Raw genomic sequence first — 18,424 nt, forward strand, 5'->3', positions numbered from 1 at the left:
CTTTGTGATTTGGTTTGTTTTTTTACAGTTTGTAGAGCTGGCTATCCTGCTGTGGACATTTTTTAATTGAGCAAAGAAGTCAAAGGAAGGGAGAAGGGGGTCATGCACCAATTTCCTCCCTCACCCTTGCAAGGGAGCTTGGAAAAATACACTTGATTGTAGAACAGTTACCTAGGTGCTTCTTGTCCATCCCTCTTCTCAGGATGTATGGAAGTTGCCTTAGGTTGTAAAGGAGCTTAGGCTTGGTGTTGGTCTCCAGCATGCCTAAATCCACTGCACAGCAGGTGCTGTATTGCCTGGGACTGATTCCTTCTGGTGAAAACTATAGTGCTGGAATAAAAACTTACTGCTCATAACTGAGGTGTGTTGAGAAACACTGAGAGGCAGCACGATGCTTGAAGTGTTAGGGGACCAGCCCTGCTTGAAGGGATTGTAGGTACTTGCAACATCTTCAGGGGAGTGAACTCTTCTCCAGTCCAGCTACCGGTGGTGTGTATTTTTAGCAGAGACAAAGCAAATAATGTGAAGTGCTTGTTGACTTGAATCCATGCATTAAGAATACTTGTTGCTTTACATATTGCAGCAGCATGTGCCTATATGGCTAGCTACAGGAGTGCCTTCCACTTCACTGATTATCATTTGTTCTAGCTACATGTGTATGTACTAACTATAAGATCTTGTGTGCCTTTCTCTTCACCCAAACCCCAGCATCTTTCACCCTACTCTGGGACGTTCCACTGATGGGAAACAGCTCTCAGGTCTTCTTCTGTTTATGGCTGTGACTGTAAACAAAGCTCCTAAAGAGGAAGAAGGTGTAGTATCATTGTAGCGTTGGGTTACAGTTATAAGAAATGGTGTAGCCTCATTATGCTCTGGTCTATGTGAAAGATCGCTGTATATGAGCAGGATCTTCATCTCCCTATCCTTCTGGGGTTTGCCTTTGCCCTTAGCTTACTGCTTTATGTGGTAAAGTGAAGGCTCCTGAGGTGGAAATGGTCAAATGCAGTTCCTGCCACATAAGTACAGGGAGCTAGGGTGACTTGCAGGGATGCAGGAGCCTGAACTGCTGCACTGTGAAGGTCTGAGGTGAGTTGGGTGATTGTGGCAGCAACAGATGTGTTACCAGCTTTGTTGATGAAAACCATGTGTTTAGGGTGGTCTGATGCACTGAGACTAGGTGTGGAAGTAATTTGAACAGAGGTTGGTTGTATCAGAAAATCAGTATAGAAAGATTGTTGTTAATCTAAAGCTGATGGAATAGTGATCTGCCTGACCTGTGGCAGTCATGAGGAGCCCATCTACTGCAGCTCATTTGAGGTGGAGTGTTTCAGTGGGATACAATCATGGCACATTTACTGTTGCTTTCTCCTGTGGATCCTGCTAGACTGCTCTTTATCTCCCCCAGTCCTCAGACTTACAAATTTGCCAACTACCTCCTCCATTCCAGAGATACCTGGGGAGAGACTGGAACTTGCTTGCTCTCTTCTTTCTACCAGCACAGCGGCACTCAAAATGGTAGTCTAGAAAGCCATGGTGGGTGGCTGTTCTTTTCAAGTTTGCAGTTAATATCTTTTTGGAGTTTCATGGCTTTAGCATTTGAATGTTACAAGTCTCGGCATTAACCTTGTCCGTATCTGTAGAGTGGGTCTGAAACCTCTTCTGTTAGTGTGCACAGTCCTAGGAGGGTGCTATGTTAAACTTCAGTGAAGAACGTAAAGCTGTCACCAGAACTTGCTCAGCTCTTTCTGGTTGAGTTTGCAGGGCTCAGTGAGGTTTCCTGTGTGGAGTCTGAAGTTTAAAATCCCCAAATCCTGTTTTTTTATGAAGAACTGAGAGTGCTTTCTCTTTGTTCAGACGCTGAGCAGAAAGTGACTGATTGTAAGGTTTGCCTGGAACAGAATCTGCAATGAGCTGACCTTGCAGCTATCTCTGTCCCTCTTCAAATGGTTTCCTCTGGTTTTAGAGCCTACCTTTCTGTTGGGTATTGCATGTATACAATTTAAATAAGAAATAAGTAGAAATGCGATATGTGATGTGTTGCATAATTGGATATTGCATTTGGTTTTGTATAAAACATTACAACTAAACTTCTTGGAGCTTCAGCTTCCCTCTAGGGAAGCCAGCCTCTGAGACAGCTGGAAACCCCCTTCCCTATCCTGGAGAAGGTGAGTTTCTCTGGTGGTCTGCAGGGGGGGAACCGGTGGCGAGAGCAGCACCTCATGTTCTGCTCTGATGAAGAACAGTTGAGTAGATGATGGCTGTTAACAGGAATCGCTGAGTAACATAGAATATGTGGGATATAAGCTTGTGAGGTTGTTTTCTTCCTGTTTACAGATTACTTGCAGCTTCTACATGGTTACCTTCCTTCTCCTTCCTCTTTGGCAGATAAACAGTGCTGCTTGGTGCTTTCCTAATGGTGCCTTCCCAGGCTGAAGCTAAGTGTGGCTCTTCAAAACCTTCACTCTGCTCTTTGACAGGCTGGTCCAAGAGGAGAAGGAACTAAGGGTGACATAGGGAAACTGTGGTAGAGTTGGGCTTCCTGCCCTTAACCCACATTTCTGCTGTTGGTTTCAGCCTCCTGCAAGCTTGAGATGACTTTCGAGGAAGACCTGGCTGTGCTTCTCCCTGCTGAAGAACATGGCTATGCCTGACAAGGTTTTGGCATCAAGTTTTTGTGGTAGGAAGCTAAAGTTTGCATCCAAAAATAATCCCCAAGAAGTCAGGAGAACGTTGCAGCAAGGAAACTTCTCAAATTTGTCAAGTAAATATTTTTTTAAGTATCGGTTGTATGAAATGCTTGTTTTGAGTTGACAGCTGGCACTGTGTGTAAAGCCGTGGTATCAGGCGTTTTATGGAAAATGGTCACTTTTTGTTATGGTATTTCAAAATCAGCACCTTTCTGGACATGTTTGGCAAAGATTTTTGTGTTTAAAGTGTGTGTTGTTTCAGTTTGCAGTGAGAGCAGGTGTCAGCCTCATCTCATGTAGCAAAAAAAAAAAAAAATCCCACTTTTGGTTCTAAAGCGTCACTCTAATTCTGTGTCCCAGATGTGTTGTGTTGTTTTTTGGTTTTTTTTCAATAAAAAATCTCCTTGGAAAGAGGGGAAATCATAGCGAGGTTTTATTTATTCCTTAAAGCATGACAAGGGAGAGGAACAGAGAAGGAAAAGTGTCATTCCCATCTTCATCACTTTCCCTTTGTTTTTTCCCTGATTTTGTCTCTTGGACAAAAGACAGCTTCTTCCTATGTGAACAAGACATTGGGCAGTGCTATTCCCAGGGCCAATCCTGGGCTGAATTCCTGGCCATGAAACCTGTTTTGGTGAGACAGAAGTGGTACAGTGGTCTGTGGGTATGGTACTCGTGAGAGCACAGAACGCCCATAGGGCTTGTGTCCAAATCCATGGCTGGCATCTCTGCATGCAGAGCACCATTCCCACAGGTTGTCTGGGCAGATGGGAGGGGACCAAAGAGCACCTTACCTTGAAGCAGGATTATTCCCCTCCCTGTGTGTTAGACTTGGCTGGAAAAAGAGGGAGGACAGAAAGGTAAGGTTAGGACGTGAGCTGAAGGGAAGTGCAGAGCAGGTCCTGGTTTTTCTGTCCTTTCTACAACTTCAGTTGTCTTAGGAGAATGGCAAGGTTTTTCCTTCTCGTGGTGCTGTTGCTGGTAAATGGCTGCTGTGGGCATCGCTGTCTTTTGCTAGGAATCTGTAAAATCTTTGCCATCTGCTCCCTCCCCTTGAAACCCAGCCCCCAGACCAGACTTCCCATAGATTGCTGATGTGAAAAAAAGGCATAGGAGGTGGAATGGGGGAGAGCTTCCTTTATTATTATTAGAAATAGAAAAAACAATGTCTCTAGCCGTTTTTCCGGGGAGAAGTGGCAGTGGTTACCACATGTCCACTAGTAGGTTTTGCCTTATCTCAAGAATGTACTACCTTGTGTCTTCTAAGTCCTTTTTTCCTTGAAACATGATGCAAATGTGGATAGAAATGTAGTCGGCAGACAAACTCCTCGCCTCTGTAGCAGGTTTGAGTATCGCAGTTTGCATTCTTGAGCAGTGGATGGCAGGTGATGCTGGGGTTCACATCCTGGGTGCTCGTTCTCATTCGCTGCCCCATATATGCAGCAGCTCCTGGGGCTGCTGGCACCTCTTCTAACAGTGTAATACCTGCACAGCATCTCTGTGCACACATGATGCTGTGTTACTCGACAAGTCCCATGTGCCCACACTGTGTCAGTTGTGGTACACAGGCAGAGGTCTGTTCTGTGGTGCAAATGGCAGCCGAGCTGTCCTGAAGCTCCTTGGCCAGGCTCTGCATGTGCTGCCTGGAGCGTGCTCCTCTATTTCCACCCAGGAAATCCTGGACAGAAATAAGAGTGTCATTGCTTTCTAAATGCAATGATGGCATTTAGGCTAGCACTTTGGGTGCTGCTGTAGGTCTAATACACCTGATGTGAATTTCTGTTGCAGGGGAGAAGGGATGAAAACCTTCAAGTTTTGGTGCTTGCTTTTTTGTTTGGTTGGGTTTTGGTTGTTTTGGGGCTTTTGTCTTTGTTTTGGTTTTAATTTTTTTTTTTTTAATCCCTTCAGATGTGCTGGGTCATAGAAATCGCAGAGCGGTTTGGGTTGGAATGGACCTTAAAGCTCATCCAGTTCTAACCCCCTGCCATGGACAGGCAGGGACAGCTTGCACTAGACCAGGTTGCTCAAAGCCCTGTCCAGCCTGGCCTTGAACACTGCCAGGGATGGGGCAGCCACAGCTTCCAGATAAATTCATTTTTTCATCTTGACTGGCTCTCTTTGCACACTTGTCGCTGCCTCCTGCAAGTCTAAGACTGTCTCTGTAGAAATAGGAGGATATGGTGAGTTCTGAACAGCAAAAATTCCCCACTTTTAAATCTCAGCCTACATTCAAGTGCAGTGAATTGTAAATGCTTCCAATTATGCAATGACATAGATTCCTTGTTGCTGGTAACTGGCTGTCTTCACTTCCAGCCTTTGAAAGAGCAGGAAACAGAAAATCAGGCCCTTGTGTTTAAAACCTGAAAGTCCGCACATGCTCAGCCTGTGGGTTAAGCTGGAGCTGCTCAGGCTTGGCTTTATACATCTCACATCTTAATGATGAATTAAGAAGCTTGTCCCAGGCACTCTTGTTTGAGATGTGCATTTCTGGACATGTGGGATTATATCAAAAAAGCCTTTCAACATAACACATCAAATTTTGTCCATTTGAAAATCCAGGTGCAGGAACTGGCTCTTACGAGATTTTTCCCTGAGCTCTGCAGAGTTCCAAGGAATCTATGGTGTTAAAAGAAAAAAGGAAACTGAAAAAAAGGTCAAACAGCAGTTTAAATTTTTAAACTGGCCTCCCGAACTTGTTGAAGAGCTGGTGTTCCTCAAGGCTTCTGTGGTAGAGGGGCAGCAGGTCCCTGGGCCCGTGGGACTGGCTGGGCAGGATGTGCGGCAGGATGCTGTGGTGCGGCTGGCTGGGCAGGGCGCTGCTGGGTGTCACCAGCCGGGGCAAGACCTGCGCTGTGGGGTGCCAGCTCTGCAGGGGCAGCTTCAACAGGCTTTCAGGGCTGCTGGCAAAGGCAAGAGGGAGAGGTGAAAGGGGGCTGCAGCATTGCAGGGAGCCCGCAGCCCACCCATGCGATGCTGAGGCAGGGCAAAGGGGAACTGTGGTCCTCTGGTTCAACTGCCCCCTTGAAAAGAGCATATGCAAGGGTTTCATTGCTGTTAGGCGCTAGGTGGGGAGCACATAAGAGGGTAAGGCAGGGGAGTGAGTGACTGCCCAAGCGATGTGGGCTTTTACATCTGGCCTCTCCTGCCTCCAGGGAGACTGGGAGCAGCCCTTGGCCCCTGTGTGAGGAGTTGGGGGGCAGTACCAGCACCAGGGTCTGAGCAGTACCTTTGGAAAGCCAGGTTATTGCAGCCTGCCAGTGCCCCTGGGAACACAGAGCTGGAAAGGGCTGAAAGGTGGTAATCGCGCCGGTGATAGTGTTTCAGTCTCTCAAAAGCCTTCCTTGTCCTGTCAGGAGTGGAGTGGTCATGTCTCCATCCTCCTCTGGCTTTCCTCCTTTGCTGCTGCTGCCTGCAAGGTAGAGAGAGAGAGATGCAGATGCTTTCTTTGCTCACTGGGGGCTGGTTGTTTTCATTTACACCTCCAGACAGATTTGGCATGTTTGCATCCTAAACCCAAGTTGTTATCCTATGATTTTGTCCTCCTTCCTCTGCTCCCAGAGGAAAGCACCAAAACTGTTTTAGCCCTGCAAAAAAGGGGTACTGGTGCAGACTGGGGAAGAGCAGGACAGTGGGGGGAGGTCTGGCTGGTGCTTGCTGGGAGATTGAGACATTGTCTCTTGCAGGGTTTTTTACCCATTGTTCTTTTGCACTTATAGTAAGGAGTTAGGCTCTGTTAAAGCCACATCCCCAGGTAGGCTCCTGCATGGTAACTTTTGCTGTCATCACTTGTTCAGGACACCATCATTGGCAAAAACAAGGGGTCCCCCTGGACCTTAGGATGGGAAAGAAGGGCAGTGCTGCTGCTCTGTAAGAATGGTCCTGACTGGTGGCCCTGCTCCCCACCTGCTTCTCTCCCAGTGCTTACCAGGGGAGGATGCTCCTTTTTTAGAATCATAGAATAGTTAGGGTTGGAAAGGACCTTAAGATCATCAGGTTCCAACCCCTCTGCCATGGGCGGGGACACCTCACACTAAACCATGTCACCCAAGGCTCTGTCCAACCTGGCCTTGAACACTGCCAGGGATGGAGCATTCACAACTTCCCTGGGCAACCCATTCCAGTGCCTCACCACCCTCACAGTAAAGAACTTCCTCCTTATATCCAATCTAAACTTCCCCTGTTTAAGTTTTAACCCATCACCCCTTGTCCTGTCACTACAGTCTCTAATGAAGAGTCCCTCCCCAGCATCCTTACAAGCCCCCTTTGGATACTGGAAGGCTGCTATGAGGTCTCCACGCAGCCTTCTCTTCTCCAGGCTGAAAAGCCCCAACTTTCTCAGCCTATCTTCATACGGGAGGTGCTCCAGTCCCCTGATCATCCTCATGGCCCTTCTCTGGACTTGTTCCAACAGTTCCATGAGCTTTTTATGGTGAGGACACCAGAACTGCACACAGCATCTGCCTACCTTGTGTTGTACACACAACGTGGCAGGGCTGTTCCCACTCACTATCCTTTCTGTCTGTTCCCTTCCTCTGTTCTGGAGAGCTTTTTGTCAATCACCAAGCTAACGGCATCCCTTGCAGGACACCTCTCTGCAATCACCCACCACATCCCTCATCCCTGGGGCCACTATCGCTTCCAAGACCCAGCTTCCCCATCAGCGCCAAACGCGCCATTGCTTTGGAGCCATGACTGTGCCAAACTGCGTCTGGTTTTGGATGTGACACCCCCCCCCCCGTTGCCCTGCCTCCGTACTCACCCCGCACACCTCCTCCTCGCCCTGTCGCGCCAGCAGCAGACGGCGAAGGAGATGGACAGCACCAGGATAACAGCTCCACTGAGCAGCGATGCGGCCACCGCAGCGCGGGAGCCAGTGCCTGGGGGCTTCGGGGCGGCTGCAGGGAGAGATCAGGATGGGCCCATGGGAGCAGGGCCGAAGCAGGCATTGTGCATCCACCCGCACCGGCCCTGCTCCCCCTTATAATTACACTTCAGGGCATTGTTTTTAGGAAGAAGCATGTAAAGACAGCTCCATAAACACAAAAGTTAATGGGGTGAGTGTGTGTGTGGGGGGGGGATCCCCAAAATCACATTAAGAGTTAATATTTTCTTCGGGTAATTGAGGTGAAATAGTCACATCGGAGGGAAAATGTGAAATGCTGGATGCAGCTTGGGTGAAGCGCAAACGGGGGAGGAATGAAGCACGATGAAAAGGAAATGGTGGTAGCCTTGCTGTTGGTTGTTTTTTTAATGGAATGTGTATTTTTGGTTGTCTGTTGCATGGGGATTGGGATAGGGAAAAAGTTGAAAGAGAGAAATAAAATGGAGAAGGGGAAGAGTGTGGGAAAGGGGAAAAAAGGGGAGAAGTGGAAAAGGGGGAAAAGGAAAAAAAGGAGAATAAGAGTGGGAAAGGGGGAAAAGTGGGGAAAAGAGTAAAAAGAGTGGAAAAGGGGGGAGAAGTGGAAAAGTGAAGAAAAGTGAAGAAAAAAAAAGATAAGCAAAAAGTTAAAAGGGAACAAAAGTGGAAAGAGGGGGAAAAAAGGGGAAAAGTATTAAGGAAACATGAGTATTTAAGAGAAAAATGGGCTTGTGAAGTTTAAAAAAAGTTGATAAATTGAAAACTTTGGTGAGTGTAATCATAGAATCATAGAAATGTTTGGGTTGGAAGGGATCTAGAAGTTTATCCAGTTCCCATCCCCTGCCACAGGGGACACCTTCCACTAGACCAGGTTGCCCCAAGCGCCGTCCAACCTGGCCTTGAACACTGCCAGGGATGGGGCAGCCACAGCTTCTCTGGGCAGCCTGTGCCAGAATTTTCTTGGATGGTGTATGGGCCATCCAAGTGTGTGACCCGTACCTGCCGTAAGACCAGTGTTGGAAAGAGCAGATGAATTACATCCTGATCAAACCATAAAGGAAGCCTAAATGGTGTTTGCATTGCCAATGTCTGAACTAAGAAAGTGGCTCCCATCCCAAGAGCAAAATAATATGAAAGAGTTCACTAATGTCTGCAAAAATTGCATGTTTTGGTTTTCAAAGTAAAAAAAATACATGAACAATCCCCAGCCTTACAATCCTTGCAAAATAACCAAACTAAGACATCTGAAACTATGGAGATTTGCTTTTTGTTTTAAGGAGAAAAAGCATATAGGGATTTTCCCCTTAAAGCTGTCTTAAAAACCTTCTATTCTGGGGAGCCCAGGGTGTGATTTAATGTTTGGAGGATTTTTTGGTTCCCCCAAGTTGTTTCTGCATTCAGTAGTGCACAAACTGCAGCCTCTGTTTAGGGCTCAGAAGGCAAATACTGCTGCTGAGCATTAGGAGTGTTTCACTGCAGAAGCATCTGTAACTCATTGCAACAAAGTTCATTGCTTTTATTTTGCAATGCTTACTTTTATGAACGACAGACAGTGACTGATAGCGTATCAGCAAGTTTTACAGCTCTGAATTGAGATGAATTGCTTTATTTCTGTTCTCATCTTTAAAGGGCGAGCTGCCTGGAGTGCTTCTGAGCTGAAGCACCTGTGCCGTTGTCCTATGGTTGAAGCACTTTGGCTTCTAATTTTGAGATGCTACCTGTTTAAAATGGATTTGCATGTTTTGAGCAAATGATAGAGATGATATTTCTTGAGCAAGTGAGAGAGAAGCAGCAAAAGGCAGACTTTTTCCATTTCCAACTCTTTAGCCGGCTCTTGCACCACAGGTTTGCCTGTCAGCTGTTCCTGAAAGAGTCCCAGGTCTGATTCCCAGCATGAGCAATACAATTCACGCATAAACTATGTAGCATTTACAACTGAGGTGTTTTTGCTTGTGCTGCAAAAATATATACCTTTCTTGGGGGCAGTTTTCCTGAAGTTATTTAATGTGTGCACACAGTACGTGGTGTGTGAGAGAAAGCTTTTAAAGCAATAAGCTTTGTTCCGTCAATGTTAAGCCGTTTGTTCTCAATGAGCTGGTACCACAACAAATGTGGGGGCCATTTGCAACCGAGATTTGTTCTGCATGTGCTTTCGTAAACAGGATGTGCTGGGTTAATTCAAAGTCCAGCTTTCCTCCTATTGAAAATTTTATCTGTGCCCTGTAGTCCCTATGCCTGGCACCCGGAGTCAGATATCAGCTGGTACCAGGTACCAGCTCAGTGCTGCCTGTACCAGTTACTGGGAATGAGAGGAAGCCTGATCGTTTGCTGTGCTGTTGTTGCCTGGGGAATTCAGGCAACCCCTCAGCTTATGCAGCTCATGAAGCGCTACTGCAGGGACCCTGCTGAATCACATCACCTGTGCTGACAACCGCTTAACGGGACAAGCTGGACCTCTGCTGTCCCCTTCAGGGTGGCAGGAGCACCCCAGCTTGTCCCCCTGCCCTCACTGGCTTGGCCAGAGCGAGGACACCCTTGTGTGAGGTCCTGTGCCTCCCCTCCAGCGTTAGTGATGGGGTGATGATCACCTGCCCCCCCCCCGAGACCCTGTGAGCAGCTCCTTACCCTGACAGCGGGGCGGAGGGTGGCTCCAGGAAGAAGCGCTGTCCCGGCGGAGGCAGGACAGCCTCTGGCTGCCCACCAGCTGGTACCCATCCTGGCACCAGTACACGAGCACCGAGCCCAGGGAGACGCCCGAGCCTCTGTCCACGGAGTAGAATCCATAGCGTGGTGGAACGAGTGCTGTGCATGGTGCTGGGGAGAAGGGAGGACGTTAAGTGCAGGTGATGACAAAGCCCCTGCTGGTGATGCTCCTGAAAATGCTTCCGTACCCTGTGTCACTCCTGCAGGTCCTGCAAGTCTCTAATTTATTTATTATGTGTGTGTGTAATCCTAAAGGAAAGATGTAGGGAAGTCTGGTGGCTTTATCTGAAAAACAAGTCTTCTAGTTGCAAACTCTGCAATGTGAGCAGCTACTGAACAGATGTGGGACTGGAAAGGTACAGGATGGGGAGAGTGTGCAGAGAGCAACTCTTAGGAGGGAAAGGAAGAGGACAGGCAATTTTTAAATACCCCAGTATTCTGGGAGAATATTGTTGGCTGGAACTCAAAGCAATGAAATACTGTTCTATGCTGTAGGAAGATACTTTTTCCAACCCAGCCTTTATATTTTTCCTAATTTGTTGCCCACAGCTATTCAGAGCTACTCAGTTATCCTGCTTAGATCATCCTTTTTGCATGGCACCCTTTGTATCTTTAGTGCTGTTTGTTTCTCCTAGTATCTGTCAAGAGCCAGGGGTGAGACAGACTCCAAAAGAGATGCCAATCTGACTGTGTGCGTGCAGAAAATCCCTGGATATACTAACAGATACCAAGAAAATGTGGGTGAGTACATTCTCCTGTAACAGGTATCACAGTGCCAATAACCTGAATTAAAGGAAAATACTCTGATTAGCTCTAGTTAAGATAAGCTTAGAACTTGCAGGCAGAAATGTGCTTTATCTAGCATAGAGGGAACTTCTGAGGGAAATTCTGAGTGCAGCAGTAAAGCTAATGTGTGAGAGAGGTTTGGTCTGCCTCTGTGTTTGTTGAGTCAATGTAGGCTTCTCTTCCAGAGGGGCTGACAAGAAACAGACCAGGTTGAGCAAGATCAGACTTTCTCTAGGTTAGCAATGCTGTTAACAGGTAGTGGAGATGTCTATATGAGTAAATTCAGCAGTGCCAGGGAGGCTGCCCAGATGCCTGGACTGGATTTGTTGCACAGTTAAACTGTCTGACACTGGATAGCACCTTGCCCAACAATTCCTTGCTGTTGTTTAGACATAGGGTGGTCCAGGGACTGTTCCCACCAAGCATTTTGGAAATTACATGTAGTTCATAAAGATGTAGGAAGGTGAAGGGTTCAGTAGTATGGCATGGGCTGCTCTGTGCCTCTGCCTGCACTGGGCAGGTGCTCATTCCACAGCAGCCCCAGTGCCATGTCCCACTTGCTGGGAAGCAGTGTGGGCTCTGCTCTAGCAAGTGGATTAAGAAAAAATAATCACCCCAAGCACTTGGAGATCATCTGTGCTTCTAAAGAATGTCCATCCTCATTTCAACCCGGGGTCTCAGCTCATCTTTTGGGGACAAGGATGTGTTCAGCGTGCCCATGCCCTGGGCAGGGAGCTGGTCCATCATGATATTGTATAGAGGTTAACATGGAGGAGGAATTTACTCTCCAAGGAAGACAGTCGAGTTAAATTTTCTCCCTGTGCCCAGCGACTTTTCCTCTGACATGATACACCTCTCACAGACTACAGAAGCTGCTGTGGCCATGGGGACCACACAAAGCCCTGCAGCCGCCTCAGTGTGCCTCCCTCCGTGCCCACCAGAAGAAGCACCACAATGCTATCATCAATGCATCCCCCGCCTTTCACCCTGTCTGCCTGCACAGTGAGGCAGCCTGGCAGAGGGAGAGATGGGTAATCACTCACTCGAGTACCTGAGATGTTGTTGTGCAAGTAGGTCCCATTGGCAGTGTCTCGGGGCAGCCCCTTTCTGACGTGTCCTTCCCTGGGTGAGGCAGTCCCGGGCCCAGCAGCATCACTCCAGGCAAAGCCCAGGCAGCTCCAGGGCAGCAGGCAAAGGGCGATGCATTTTCTGAGCCTTTGTCCCATCATGATTTGAGGAAATGCAGCATCATCGGGTGCCCGGCCGTCCAGAGTGCCTGCAGTTTCCCCTTTGCTTCTGAGCAGGAGTCAGCAGGGCTCTTAGGGCATTAAGCCTTGAGTGGCAAAGCTAGCAGCTGCCTTTCCCCCAGGGCTTGCTTCTTCTCTGTGTCGGCACTAACCCCACATCCCTTCTCCTGGCACTGCCAGCCCTGCTCTGGCTGCTTGGCTGAGAAGCTCTGCAGGGAAACCAGGCATGGGAAGGCGAGTGAGAAGCAGCAAGTGCTTGGAATTCACCTTTTACAGATCCCTCCTGCAGGGACTGGCTTTCACCATCTCCCCGGCTGCTGCAGCTTCAAACTAGGCACCCTGCTCCTCCCTTATCTGCCAAAATACACATTCATGCTCGCTGCTGAGACCCTCTCATGCTCGTCTTCCCTCCTGCCAGAGCCTAGGGCTGGTTTTCTGTAAACAGCAGTGGAGTGGGATAAAAGCCGTAGGAATCAAAAAGGTTTCATAGCAGCAACTCTGCCAGCTTTGCCACCGTGGGAACCGCAGAGAAATCTGTTTTCTTTTTCCTTGGGGGTTCCCTCTGTCCAGCATCTCTCTGCTTGTCTCTTCAGGCCCTGATGGTTTATAATGTCTTATAGATAGAGGTGCTGTGGTAGCGACCACCTCTTGCCTCCTGGGCTGTAGATTGCTCTTACCTGCACCTATCTGCCTAGCCCCTGTGTGCACCCAGGAAGAGGCAAGGTGCCCTACGTTGCCCAAGCCCTTGAGACCAAGATGCTTTGGAGCAGGCAGTGCCTCTGTGCTGAAGCCAATGGCCAGTCCACTGCCTGCATAATGAGCAGTGCTTTGTGGTGGTTCTTGGAGCATCCCCTCCTAAGGCTATCCTCTCCCCTCCTTGCACCCCCGGGAGCTCCCTTTACCCCTCTTGAAAAGCCAGAGGCAGCTCAGCAGTGCTTCAGCCCTCCTTGCACTTGCAGAGACGTTTTTTGTTGCCTTCATGGGCCTTTGGACCTGAGAATGCCTTAATTCTCTCTCTCTGTCTGTCTGCCTCTCAGACACTCCCTTTCGGTTTTGGCTGTGCTGGTACCTCTCTGGGCTTCTCTCCAGGGGATTTACTTGTTTTCCCAGGAAAATCTGTTTCAACCTCCCATAACTCAGAACAATCTTGCTCAGAAATTACTTTAATTTCTTCTCTTCTCTGGGTAATCCTTAAACAGTGAGATTTCCTTGGCTTCCCTTGGAGAGTGGGCCAAGGAGGGAGGGTCCTCCCCAGCTCTGTGAATATTGCTGTTGTTTTTCCCTTCCCCTTCTGACTGCAGGGATTTTGTTGTTTGTGGAATGAAGGTAAGCTCTGAGGCAGGCTGAGCTGTGTGCGAGTGTGACCCTGACAGCCAAGGAGCTGGCCTTGGGGCATGCCCTGGCTGCAAATACAGCCATCTCCTGGCAGTGAGGAGCTGGGGTGCAGGCAACCCTATGGGCACTGAGGATGCACCCATCTGGTCACATGGGACCAACCCTGAACTGGCTCCTCTGCTGAGATGAGACTGGTGCCCATATAACTCCTGCTGGGTTTTAGAGCTGGCCTTACCACTGCTGGTGGCTGGAGGACAGTGAGAAGAGCCAAAGGCAGTGCCCTGTCCCCCTCCCCACTTCTGCATGTGTCTCGATGCTAAATAGGTGTGGACCAAGCACATGCTGCAAGCATGGCCTTCAGCACAGGGCCAGTGGTGGTTAAGTCTTGTCATATGTGCCGGGAAATGAACGGGATCAGCAAAACCCTGGGGACACAATAACTGTGCTTGAGCTTGTGCTCAAAATGCTGAGTAGATGACATGGATTATTCATTTGCTAATGCTCTTAAGAGATTTTCCTGGGGCTGAAGGAGACAAAGGGGCTTATTATTGCATAATCAATATCCTGCTAGGGTGGGATTTCAGCTCTGTTTCCCGCTCCCTGCCTTCTGGTGGTGGCTGTCTGTGCAGACCTGAGGAGCCAGGCACTGAGCTGTGTGTGCAAGGAGTGACTGTGGGCTCAGGAAAGAAGCAGTCCATATCCCAGCTCAACAAGCCCTTTCCTTGCAGGGAAGGCAAGGGGGAAGGGGTAGCTAGCAGGGGAGTTGGTGTGGCCAAGGGGCTGGAGCTATCCCAGCTCCAGGATCTTGGCTGGCAGTTTCCACTTTCCCAGCACATCACCTGTGCGTACCTTGTCCAGACCCCTGTGCCCTGCTTCCCCTCATGATGGTGTGCCTGGCCAGAGAAGGCAGTATCCCCCTTCCTCTGGCACAGGCAGCCAAACAGAGGTGTATGGACATAAACATGGGACCATGGCACCATCAAGATCCCTCCTTAAACCCCTTGTAGGTGTTTTTTTTCCATCCTGGCCAGGCCTACACCCTCATACCATTCTCCTGGTTTTGGCACAGCCCTTGTCAGATCTGCAGTTTTGTGCAGCTTTGACACCAAAAGCACAAGCCCCAAAAAACCAAGCACTTGCATCGTGTGATGTGAGGTTGTCTGCAGGAGAGTCCCTGGAGGAGCACAGATAGATGAAATGCAAGCGTAATCAGAGAAGGCTGCATGGCGTCCTGCCTTGTGGGATTTTGATCACAGTGTGCCCCATGGTGTGGCCTGTGGAGGGGCTGGGCATCATGGGCAGGTTCAGCCCTGCATGGAGAAGCACTCATTCCCTGGGACTGACATGCTCACCTGGCAGCAGTGGGATCCTGGACCTGTACTCGGGGCGGGGAGCTGTGGTGAGATTGGATGAGCAGACAAGAGGAAAGAAGAAGGGACTGGGTCAGGGGACACTTGCTGGGAGAGCTGGGTGACTGCAGGAGTCTTGCCAGAAAAGAGCTGGGGAAGCTTGTGCTGCAGCCAGCTGAGTGGGTGTTGATGTCTGACTGCAGCCTATGCAATTTCCCTGGGACACTTGCTGTTGCATACGTGGGGAACTGCCAACCAGAATGTAGATGTATGCCTCAGTGCCTCATCTGCCTTTTATATCTCAGGTCCTTTGGAGGAGAAAAGGCAACCAAGAGATGTGGGAGGGGTAGGTGAAGTACATGGGTAATTCTCCATCCAGAACTCTGTACTCAGTTTCTTTCTGTGCCGTAGAGATCCTGGTAAAAAAAAAAAACAGAAAGCAAGCATCCCTGACTGTTTAAGGGGATTTACTTTGGTCATGTTTATTCCTGTGTTGCATTTTAATCACGCATTCTTGCAGGTAGACTTTGTTGTATGCCTCAAGTCCATTGTAGTGTGTTGCATTGGTTGCACTTAAATAAGGAGATCCTGTTTCTCATGGGAAGTAGTGTTTTCACAGGCCAAGACTAAAAGCACTGGGCTCACCTAGGTCGGCTTGTGAACAGTGCAGAACTCTGCAGAAGCCAAATCTCCACTACTGAATGTGCAAGTCCTAATTTCAAGTCAGTGACCATGGATGATCCTCTCTACTTGCAGAAGGTTCTGCAGACAGAAGAACATAGAGTTACAGAAGAACAATGAGTACAAATTACTCATTGCGAGTCACTTGCTTAGCTCTCTTGCTAGTCCATCCTTCATGCAAGGCAACCAGGGCTAGCTCTGTGGAAACCAAATAGCTCTCCAGAAAGCTGATTCCAGGGTGTTTAGGTGCAAGGTCTTCGTGTCATGCTGTTTCTATACCACATACGTACACGCTACATAACCCTGGGTTCCCTCTAAACCCACCTTTCCGCAGCTCCAGTAACTGGGGCTTGGTGCCACAGGTTTGCAAGAGCACTGCGGATAGACCTGACCTCCCAGCAAGCGACTCACCAAGTCTGCACCTCCCTGGGTTATGTGTGCACAGCCCCCCATGAAAGGACTCCTCTCACTCAACTTTAGAAATCTTCATCTGTGCCAGTCACTTTTGGTTGTTTCATCATTCGGGTAAGAATAAGGGCTTGCTTTATCCAGCCCATGTGGGACTCCTATTTCAAGATGCGCTGGAATTTTTAAGAGGTGCCCCCTGACTGCAAAGGCAGCTCATGTAGCAGTGCCTGCACTGCAGATGGGTAAAGTTGCTGGGAGGACCCTCAGACACCGACCTTGCCTGTATCCACTGGCAGCGGATGAATCTGCCAGCATGTGCAGATTTGTCACTGCGCAGATTTCTGGGGGATTGCGCTTGGCAGGCCCTTGCCACACTTATATCAACCCAGTAGGGCCTTGGAAGTTGGTGTGCTGGTGTCATTCCAACTGTGATTAGGTGGGGACACCTAAGGAGTGCAAGAAGCTCTGTGGTCCTGAAGGCATGACCAGGGACAGTTCAGGTTTGCATGTCAGGGTGGCATTATAAGTTGATCCATTGTGAAAGACACCCTTGGAAAGGCTTTGAGTTTCAGCGTAAGAGAGAAAATGACCCCAAAAGGAGAGGCAGCATACAGATGGACCAAGCTCCCCTTGCGGTTACAGGAGCCTTAGGATCGAGTCTGAAGATTTTAACTTGCTCACTCATGTCCCCAGCCTTTTCTGTGATAGCTGCTATTCACACTTAGTTGGTTGCTTCTGCCCCCAGGGGCATAAACTGAGACAGCCTCTACAGACATGAGCTGGCTACATAGCTTGACTGATAGCAGGAGATATGCCAGACACAGGAGTCTAAAGAGAATCTGTACTGGGTATATGTGTGTGTATGTTTTCTTTCCTAACACATCATGAATGACTTGGACAGGTGGATACCTGCCCATTTATTCCTAAAAGCCATTCATGCAATGATTAAGCTGTCATAAATAACCAGTAAATGACAATATTGCCACTTAAGCATGCATTTTGCTAACTGAATAATTCCTTCCCCTGAAAAATCTCATAGTTTAGTTATTTATTGCTAATCCTCTTATATATGCACAAATATATGCATGTACATATGCATATGATGTACACATGCATATCGTGTACACAGATATTTGCATGCACGCAGAGACTTCCTACTTGCTTTGCTTATTTCCAAAGGCAGGGTATTCCAGACAGGGGCATTTCATGTGGACTCCATAAACTTCTACTTTGACATGTACATTGTGCTATTTCATAACCTCCTTCTAGATTCCAGATTACAGCATTAACCTTTTGTTGGCCAGAGGCTGGTGCTGTTAAACTCTTCATTCCTAACAGGCGTACTCTGATGCCCAGGCTTTTGGATACGTAGGACTTATTTCCTGTGTTTTTCATGAAAACCCGCAGTGTCTTGGTACTCTTAAAGTGGATTTTTTGCACCACAGACTTTCCCAGAATGGAAAAATTACTTTTACCCAGCTTTTTTTTGAGGAAAGGAATTATCGTTATTACTGGCTTCTTTTTGGTTTGGGTTTTGGTTTTTTTTTTTTTTAGTTTTTGATCTGGTTTGTCTTCTTATCTTCCTGTTCACTTAATGCTCTGGGCAATTGCACATGCTTTTCTAGATGACACAGGCATTGTTATGCCCCTTCACCTTTGGGTTACACAAGTTTATACAACCAAAGAGAAGACACCCTCATTATTGAATGATTAGGTCTCATGTGAAAATAAGGGCATGGCAGGTCTGAGGTGTCATTGAATGGGTGCTGGCCTGAAGTTAGGAGGTGCAGGACTTTTTTGAAGGGTGGTCTCATAAAAGTCTACTGGGAAGACAGACTAGCCCCAGAGGAATGTTGAGGGTGGTTTGGTGATTCATGCAGTGGAGTAGGGTCAGTGGCATATATCAGAATAGACAGACTCAGATGACTGCTTGGAGGACTGCACTGTATCCATCCAGTAATGCAAACAGGAATGTACCTTCAAAAAAGGAATGGAAAAATTCAGTACTCCTTTCCTTTGAGCCTTGCAACGGTGCATCCCCACTGGTATTGCCATCCTCACTAGCATTGCTTAATGGACGCTGCCAGTATATACAGCCAAACAGTAAATATACAGTGAAACCCAACCATACAGTGCATTGGATAACAAAAGATTAGCAAGCCTGTACAACAGGGTGGGGTGGTTGTGCTGCTCCCTCTGTGCTGGGAATTGGTAGAGTTGAAGGTGAAAGTTGTAGTTTGACCAGGAAAAGAATTCTTACTTAGAATTCTTACTTAGAGCTAGAGGGAAAAAAAAAAAGCAGCGCCCTTGTGCCAAGATCAGTGCAGCTGGAAATGCACTTCCTGCAGTTAAAAATACAGGGAGGTTCCT

General features: G+C 48.2%; 2 protein-coding genes across 2 annotated transcripts in view; one reads left to right on the forward strand and one right to left on the reverse strand.

The window, feature by feature from the left end:
• Positions 1–18,424, forward strand: part of CNOT4 (CCR4-NOT transcription complex subunit 4) — a 108,199-nt gene that overhangs the window by 88,584 nt on the left and 1,191 nt on the right. The gene's annotated exons all lie outside the window — the stretch shown is intronic.
• On the reverse strand, positions 3,832–12,568 carry LOC134162028 (sushi domain-containing protein 3-like). The gene is given in 5 exon segments (XM_062615446.1): positions 3,832–5,587; positions 5,914–6,089; positions 7,443–7,582; positions 10,171–10,359; positions 12,086–12,568. Coding segments are annotated over 5 exon segments (909 nt in total). The 5' UTR covers positions 12,264–12,568; the 3' UTR covers positions 3,832–5,361.

Source organism: Pezoporus occidentalis, unplaced genomic scaffold (genome assembly GCF_034315485.1).
Source record: "Pezoporus occidentalis ecotype Australia unplaced genomic scaffold, CSIRO_AGI_Poc_V1 ctg182, whole genome shotgun sequence".
NCBI classification, from domain to species: Eukaryota; Metazoa; Chordata; class Aves; order Psittaciformes; family Psittacidae; genus Pezoporus; species Pezoporus occidentalis.